Below are 8,788 nucleotides of genomic sequence, written 5' to 3' on the forward strand. Positions count from 1 at the left end.
CTTCGGAGCTCGTCATCAGAGTCGGAGCTGCCTGTTGCTTCACGAGGAGTCGCTTGTTTGGCGGTGGCCGGCTTGAGCTTCACGGTGCCGCTTCGGTGGGGTCTTGGTGGTTGGTTCTTCGGTGAAGTCGGAGTCGCTGAAGAGTGATGACGATGACGTTGAAGGTCAACCGCGACGACTTCTCGCTTCGGAGGCTTGTGTATCTTGTGTGGGTTGCCGCCAGGGTGGCTCTGTGCCCCCGCGGCGGTCGTGCTCCATGATGAGCGTCGGGGCACTTGTTTCGGTTTTCGGCCGATTTTCAGTTAATAAACTGGCCAAATTCTGTACTTCTTCTTTATTAATGAAAATGGCAAGTCTTTTGCCTCGTTTCAAAAAAAAAAAAAAATCTGCTTGTCTCCCGTGAATTTAGGGGTTGTAGTTCCTATGCAACCTCGACGTAATCCCGATGTAGCATTGCTCATTTAAGTTTGTAGGACGGAAATGAGGAGGGTGGAATTTTTTATGTAAATAGTTCAAAATGTGACATCATCTTCACATTAATAGTAAAGATATAACCCTAAGGTGTTATAATTTGCTAACTCGCTTTTGCAGTGACACATGAACCCAAAATCACGGCGCAGTAGGAAAAAGAGGCAGATAGAAGACTATTTTAGATGTTTGCAAAATTTAGAAGTTAAATACAGTATTTAGTGTCGGTGTCTCGTGCCCCATCAGATATAGTCAATCAACTTGCGTATGAAATAATTCAGTAGTTATATAGCTTAAACAATAACAGTAACAACAAAGTTAAGAAAAAGTAACAGTAACAGCAGATAGGCAATCGTCACACCGCGGCAGACCCACGCCACTTGGTGAAGAGAACATCACAAATACTCCTTCCATCTCATCAAACTTGTCTTAACTTCGTCGAAATTTGGATGTATCTAGATGCATCCAAATTTTGTCAAAAATAAGACAAGTTCAATAGGATGAAAGGGAGTAGCACGGCCAAAAAAAAACTTTCAGTTAATCCTGCTCAAACAAGTTCGCCCAAGCTCAAACCTATTCCAGGCTCTGATACTGAAGAGATCGAATAATGGTCAGCAAAATTGATGCACGCAAACATCTTTGTGTCAGTATCCAAAACAGTTGGCCGGCAAAACGAGTTCTCCGCGTAGTAGCTGTTCACCTTCTTCACAAAATCTGCATCCTTCTCGCTATTAAAATAGACAAAATCTGTGTCTGTAATGTCATCCACATTACCGACTCCACGTGCAGTAACATCGCACATAAAGTACTTTACCGAATCTGGATACACAATCTTCCTTGCAGAATTCTTACTATAGAAGCAGCGGCCTGTTGACAGCAAAACCATTGATCATTACGAATCAATAGAAAAAAAGCTAAATGGAATCAAAATCACTGCAGCTGGCTGCAATTATTGAAATAAGTGGAATCATTTGTTCACAAGGATCAACAAATCCATATGCAATTTACTATTCATACACAGGCAAGTTTACGATTTGTTCACAGCAAGAAATAGCAAGAATACAGACGGTATGTAGTAGCAAAAGAACATAAAACATGGACGTACTACCAGGACTACATACAGTAGTACTTATTTAGCACATTTTGCAAAACAAAAGAGATGTACAGTACATGAGTACATGTATATTGATCAGGCCAATTTTTCTCCTTTGCATAATCTGATCTTTCAAGCTGGGAAGCAAAGTAAAAGAATACGTACAGATCAACATGGATGTACTACGCCCAAATTCCCAAAAGGGAGACAAAGTACAATTTCAACTAAGCAGAATTGCAGGACACCTAGGTCACATGTTGGTTATTAGATTGATCTGTTGGATCTTCCACGTCCAGGGCATGTTTTGCAACAGGTGGCCGTGTCAAGGTCGTAAACAACGCGACATTGCCAGGTTTGGTAAATATAGATCGGAGGTGGAGAACTGCAGTATGAAAGAATCAGAGGCAGGGCAAAAGAATGGCATGCCAGTGGTGGCGAAATTCCTAGGCGGGAGGGCAGATCAGGGGAGAGAAAGGGGCTGGCTGGACAGTGCAGCGAGAAAACAAATGGAGAGGGGAGGCAGGTATTTAGACTGCAGTAAGGACCAGAGGATGTTTATTCATTTTTTGAAAGTGCACGGTTTTCTTTGCTAACATGTCATCCGAGTTTGATCAAGGCCCTCCATTTGGACATGTAGCACCGGATATGTTCTCGGAAATGCACACCAGGTTCGATGGAACTAAGTTATATCACATTTATTTCATACGCATCATAGAGTAGATTAACAGACCTACTTGAATTTGGATAAACATAATCGACCAAATAAGAGGCACTTTTAAAAAGCATAGTTCAAATGTTTTTCTTTGCACCAAGCTGCAACTAAAATATTTAAACCTCACAGTACCAGAAAAAATGTAAGAACAGAATTAAGGTGTACAGATATAAACATTGATCAGATTAACGGAATTAAGAATTGTATATCTAGTCACAAGAGTAATTAAGTGAGGCACATTATAAGTTCAGTTTGACACCAGCATTGTTTGTTGTACTAGTTGGAAGGAATGAAGACTTACCAGTATATGGAGGGTCTAGAGGGCAACATATATCTGGTTTTGACTCATCTGGTTTGTGTGACACCCAGAACTCAGCAAAAAAAGTGTGTTCCTGCCGTTGGTGCCCTCAGCCATAAAATTAACGAAGAAGCCTTCTGTGGATAAATATCCACATTTCTCCACAGCACAGATAACTCCTAGTGTATACTTTCCTTTCTGAAACAACAAATAAGGTGACATGCATTAACCGGAGATATCAAACCAAAAGAAATAATCTACATTCTATCTCTAAAATTTGTTGTGAAATATTGTACATTCTAGCTCTAAAATTTGTCTACATTCTGAAATAGTCTACATTCTAGCTCTAAAATTTGTTGTGAAATATTCCACATTCTAGCTTTTAGTCAACAACAACACTGAAAATGAAGTGAGTTTGTGCTCTTTATTGGATGTTGTTGTTATTTCCAATGTAGCTTGGATTGGTTGTTCACATATGTAAGCAGTACTAATAAATGCAACATTAGTTTGTCTCATTTTTTTCTAGAATGTAGACTAAATAGGGAGTATGTAGCAACCAATGGTGAAAACAAGACATTTTGAACATACCCATGGATGCTGAGCGGAATATTTGTCTAGCATTTCTCCAACCTTTGACCGGAAGTACTTGCTCTGGCACTCATATTCTGACCGCTTTCTTAACATTGTGCTATAGGCGTCCTTGTGCATTTGGGGAACCTGAGATTGCAAACTAGGTTGCAATTCTGGAGTGATTTTGATTATCTCGTCCACAAGGTCAGCTATACGATCGATATCACCAACAGACAACACACTAGTGGTGTTGAACACGGACCTCAGCTCCTCCATCTTGTCAAAGTCTTTTGACAGCTGTTTGTGAAACAATTCCAGGGCAGCAGGCAGAGGGTGTTGGGCAGACACAGCCGCTCTAAACAAGGGGTCAGCTTTTCCAGTATATCTTCCAATAAAAAACCTCTCGTACGCCCAACGGGTGTCACACCGACTCCTATACAGGTTAATCTCCATGTCCCTCATTGAGATTTGAGTGGCCATGGCACGAATAAATTCCACAGTGCCCTCTAGGGAACGGACTTCTGTGCGGAGTAAAGAGAGCGGGTCAAGGATGTCATACTGGGCATTGCAATCAGCCACTGGGAGCGGGCACAATCTGTTGTGCCAGATGGAATTGACAATGATGTTGCCGACCGGATTCAAAAGACCATAGCAGTGACCAGCAACCAGGATGTCACGGATAAGCCAGTTAGCACCTTTGCCGGGCAGCAGGGCGATCGCATCAAGGTACAAGCTATGAATAATGTCCAGGATGCGCATCCTGAGTGTCTCGAGGCGCTCGCAAGATACTTCGTGGTCCTTAAAGCTTCTTTGCCGAGCATATCCTTTGGTCCAACAGAGTTCTTTCTTGTGATCCATGTCTTCACTAGACCGCAAGGATGAGATGTAGTCTCCAACTGGCTTGATTGTGGTGGTTTTGTAGCCATCTCCAAGGTAAGAGGTCTCTTCGGCAACCGCTCCTTCATGAACAGCTTGCTCTAGAACGCGGGTAATGAGGCCTCCCTGTGGCAGCAAGGTGATATGGACGTTGGAGGTGGCGCCGCTTTGTTGGATGAGGCGGTGAAGCAGATAGAGGTCGTCTACAGTGAGGTTGGTGCCTCCTGCCAGAAGGGACTTGATAGCCTCCAGCCGCTGCGGGGGGAACACGGACGAGGTGAGCTGCACGAGCCTGTCGGGCGCAGGGTGGCCTGCTCTGCGCACTGCGAGCTCGAGGCTTGCTTGCGTTCTTCCGGATCCAGGGTTGGGGAGTAGCTCAGTCAGAGCAGAAGCAGAGAAGAGATCGTACTCGATGAGCAGGACAGCCAGGGCGAGATCGGCGTCGGCCCAGCGGAGGTAGTGGCCGGCCTGCTCCTCGATGAGGCATCCGAAGTAGTCCAGCAAGAAACCGATGAGAGCAAGGTAGGATCTCGATGCAATATCGTAAAACATACTCTTGTTGGCCAGACTCGTGGACTTCCTTGGGCCAGCATCTTGGAAGCCGGGCGGGAGGAGAGAGACCGTGTTCAGGATGATGTTGGAGACGGGGTCGAGGAGGCCGACGCAGAGGCCGCCCGTGCTCATCAGTTGGGCGAGCTCGGGCAAGTCCTCCCAGGGAAGCCGGTTAAGAGCATCAGTATAGAAATTGACGATGCGGTCGTAGAGGATCTCCTTGGTCCCATTGGTGTCAAAAGAGGAGAAAGCGGAGGCGAGTAGGCTCGAGGCGGGAATACGAAAGCTCAAACCCGACGGAGTAATCTCGTTGTCCTCCGACTCCGAGTCCGATGATCCTCCTTGCTGGTCCGCCATGGTTGGTACGGCGGAGGGATCTGGGGGCGGGGATGAGATGCTAGGGCTGGAGACGATGGTAGGTTGGTGAACATGAATAGAAGATAAGAACGGAGCAGTCGGGCCGGGCCGGGCCGGGCCGGGCCGGTAGTTAAAGGAGGCCTCCCAATAATGCTTGGTCTACGGACAATTTGTTACGGACATGCATATGTTTCTCTTGGGCTGAATACTTGGACCCACCATAATTTGTGCGCCCAATTGGCTGATGCCACGCTGCGTCCGTAAGTTAAATCTTTTCCGTATGTGCAGAGCTGCGAGCCACGTCCGCCTTGTTATAGCAATTCCCACAAGATTTTGATGCGAGCCAGGTATTTTGCACTCATGATCGTATCATCTTTTGATAATAGTCTAACAAAAAATGAAAAATTAGCATTTATGCAAATCAATGATAAAACGCTATTTTCGAATCCTCATATTGATTCTTGGTTAGCTAGTTTTTTGCGGGTAAAAGAGGATATATTAAGCAGCAGGGATTACATCTTGGTCAGCTAGTTAATGGGACTACCAAGCAGTCGCATGGCATCTATCTAAAGGTATAATAGATACCCCCATATGAGGTCTCACATCGATTTGAGCTTCTCACCCACAGGATGCTGTCAGCTGGAACATCTCAACCGTCCATGCCAGGTAAGATTCCTTTACTGCCTACTAGATCAAGACATGGAACGGCAAAGTTCTACTCGCTTGCTTCTGCGCGCGGGCCATTCTTCTGGCTGATCTACGCTGTTAGTTGCTTGGGTGGTTTTCGTGCGGGTCGCGCAGCCAATCCCGCGAGACAAGAGGTCGCACAGACAATCCCACGAGAGGAGAGAACCTTATCTCCACGCTGCTGCCCACCCAATCAATGCACAGCATCAAGCCTCCAATCCCCTCCCATCCCCGTTTCTCTCCTCCCCAAGACACTCCCGCTCAGCCGCCGCCACTCGCGTTGTCGCCTCCTCTTCCCACACCCAGTTTCTCCGCTTCCCATCCTCTCCCAACCATGGCGCCATCGCCATGGACCTCTTCGTTGCCACCATAATCCTTGGCAGGGGAGGAGCGTGGGGCACCAGAGTCCCTCCAAGGCGCTATCGCCGCCATCCTTCGCGTCGTCTCGCGTGTTGCCTCTTCGGCTACCTACCCTGTCGAGCTCGTATCATTCTCTTATTGTTGGAAGGAGCTCACCATCACTAGAGAAGGGAAAGCTCAGGCCGCATCATCCCTCTCCCTCTTGCAGATGAGTTGTTGCTTGCTCCTCTCTCTCATGGCAGTGCTGCTGCTCTTTTTGTCTCTAATTTATGACAAGCCGCTCTTCATTTTTGTGTGTATGTGTGTATTCTGATGTAGGGATATTGTTGCAGGTAAACTGTTCGATGGTATGCTTATGAGGCATGGAACTGGTCATCCTCTTGGATCTTCGGCCACATCAGTGAGGTGAGCCCTTTTCCATTAACATCTTTGCAGCAGGAAGTGATTGTTCATAGTTTTATCCTCTTGCAAAGTTTGGTTAGTTGTGATTTTGTCAAATTTGTTGATATTTTTCTTATTCTGCAGAGAGGAAGTTGTGACAAAAATAGGTTTTATTGTCTACATGTCACTATCTATAGAAGATAGGCATAGCTTTTCATATAAATTTTCTTTGTGATGGATAACTAGGATTTGGTTCAGTCTAATATATGGCATTACCGTGTGTTAGTGCGATTCAACTGATAGCCATCATAAGCCTTCATTGTCTGATCCTTTGTTTCCTATAAACAATTGATTATTTGTACAGATATTGACATGCATCAGCCGCACCATGGGATGGGCATGTGTGCCAAGAAAAATTGTTTGGCTAGATGCTAGTGGAAATAAGTCGTTAACAAGAAAGAGAAGAATTAGATTACAGGCCCACGGTCTGTCTATTTCATATGTGTATCTAGATGTAGCCTCCCAGTTTGCAATAGAAGTGATGGTATCCGGTTTTGCCAGCCAAAGTGACAGATTGGTGAACGGCAACGTTACTGATCAACAACATTTAGCACCTATCAATTGGTTCCCTCCAACCCCATGTGTTTTTATACTACACAACACGAATACATTTTATTTTGGAATTGTACTACATCACATTATCATTAAAATGGTGTGTTTGATGACCTATATATGCACTTCTTCTTTTCAGGTTCAGTTTAGAGCCATTGATCTATCATAAAACATGATGATAAAGCGGATTAGTGTTATTTGGACCATGGCATCACCGGTTGCGGGCTCTGACCTTGCCGCCCATTGATGGTCAGGTGTTCGAGGTAAACCTTATTTGCATTTTCTACTTTTTCTACCTAAATATGCATATTACAAGGAAGTATCTGTATTTTTTGTCCTCTGTACTCGTGTGTAGGGTTTGTATTTACTCCCAGCTTATTACAAACAGAATTGATCTTCTGTATTTGTGTAAGTACATACAAAATTGTTGCTTTATAGTATTGAATTATGTATTGATATTAATACTTATGTATTATTACATTTGTCTTGCCTAGGGAAACTACCAGGTTGCAGGATTCAATGCGTGTTGGGTGCCTATACAAAGTGCAGATTTCTGTTGGATTAATTATTCTCTTCCATATTCTTGGTAAGCTTTAAGCTCTAATTTAATTTTATATTCTGCTGAGCGTCCAATTTGCTCATAATCCAGGACACAGAAGATTAAGCTCTTCTATTGATATTTCAGGCACCTCTCACCGTTCATTGTAATTATAATAAATATAAGTTTCCATACACATTCTCTCTTCTGTTAAAGCACCCCTCAACGTCTCATAGCTCAAATGTGATATCAATAAACCTATCACTTAGATAATTGTGTTGTCTTATTCTCGAGCAAGCTTATGTTGATTACATATCTATATTGTGTTGGCCATGTATGATGGTAATTTTATCCTTTTGTTCATAGGTTCAGAACTAAATTAGACATAAACTGAAATTATTATACTTGTCATGGGCTCCTAACATTTGACCAATTGTCCGCCTACTTCCTTGTTCTCATATTTCGTTATTTCATGTGTATCCCGGTGAGTAATATGGTCCCCTTCCCTAGATACATATTTATTACTTGATTGGGTTGCAGTGAAAGAATTATTGTGTTGCTCTTAGACACTAAAGATATTATTTAAATTTGTAAGGGTATATTGCCCCTATGTGTGGTTTTGGTAATTAATGACAACCCCTATGGACTAATGTTTTCATTGAGTTTATATGAAGGAATATTCCATAGGTACTACTTGTACTCCATGTGTTGGATTCAAGTATGGATGCCATGAAGATAAAGGTATTCCTTGTGTATTGGCATCAAGATCATCGGCATGAAGATATATATATGTGATATGATCAAGAAGAAGAAATGAAGATGGAGTTCTTATGTGGAACTCAATATTAGCCATGCTCTATCTTAAGTGAGTATGTGAAGATACAAGGTTGAGTTGGGCAAGTTCAAGATGAGCATCTCAAGTGAATTACATGCTTGAAGCTTGTCGTCCATTTAGTGATAATGGACTTGTGAAGATGTGCATCAATGGAGCTTTCCCATCATAGTGTATGGGGGAGCATTTGTGAGTCTTCACGAAGCAACATTGGTCAAGTGAGGCATTCCGGCTTGAGTGAAGCTTGAAGAGTTATCATCAAGATCAAGCGGGATGCGCAAGGCAAAGGTATGGCCTTGCTAGGTTTTCCTTTTACCGGTCTCAAGGTGGATGTTGGTAGACCGGATTATAGGATAGATAGCCACACTATTAAGAGGGGCTTTCGGTTGAGTAACTTGATCACATCGTCTTAGAGAGCTCAATCCTTTGCATACTTTGCATATTCTTATTGC

General features: G+C 43.7%; 1 protein-coding gene and 1 long non-coding RNA gene across 2 annotated transcripts; one reads left to right on the forward strand and one right to left on the reverse strand.

Annotated features, from left to right (window-relative positions):
• Nucleotides 1-739: 739 nt before the first annotated feature.
• Nucleotides 740-4,985, reverse strand: LOC127301608 (uncharacterized). The gene is made up of 3 exons (XM_051331881.2): nucleotides 3,160-4,985; nucleotides 2,575-2,769; nucleotides 740-1,335 (listed from the first exon to the last, which is right to left on the reverse strand). Exons 1-2 carry the CDS (start codon nucleotides 4,924-4,926, stop codon nucleotides 2,590-2,592), a joined length of 1,947 nt encoding a protein of 648 aa, XP_051187841.2. The 5' UTR covers nucleotides 4,927-4,985; the 3' UTR covers nucleotides 740-1,335; nucleotides 2,575-2,589.
• A 2,289-nt stretch (nucleotides 4,986-7,274) lies between these two features.
• LOC127301613 (uncharacterized) lies at nucleotides 7,275-8,087 on the forward strand. The gene is made up of 3 exons (XR_007852257.2): nucleotides 7,275-7,374; nucleotides 7,461-7,552; nucleotides 7,871-8,087. It is a non-coding gene; the product is annotated as an uncharacterized lncRNA (long non-coding RNA).
• The last annotated feature ends 701 nt before the right edge of the window (nucleotides 8,088-8,788 follow it).

Source organism: Lolium perenne, chromosome 5, assembly GCF_019359855.2.
Source record: "Lolium perenne isolate Kyuss_39 chromosome 5, Kyuss_2.0, whole genome shotgun sequence".
NCBI lineage: Eukaryota > Viridiplantae > Streptophyta > Magnoliopsida > Poales > Poaceae > Lolium > Lolium perenne.

Excerpts from the sequence above, each read along its gene's own strand:
- LOC127301608 (XM_051331881.2), bottom strand. The coding sequence starts at position 4,926 with ATGGCGGACCAGCAAGGAGGATCATCGGACTCGGAGTCGGAGGACAAC. Across the intron at positions 2,770-3,159 it reads ATTCCGCTCAGCATCCATGG|AAAGGAAAGTATACACTAGG; the intron begins GTATGTTCAAAA and ends TTGTTGTTTCAG.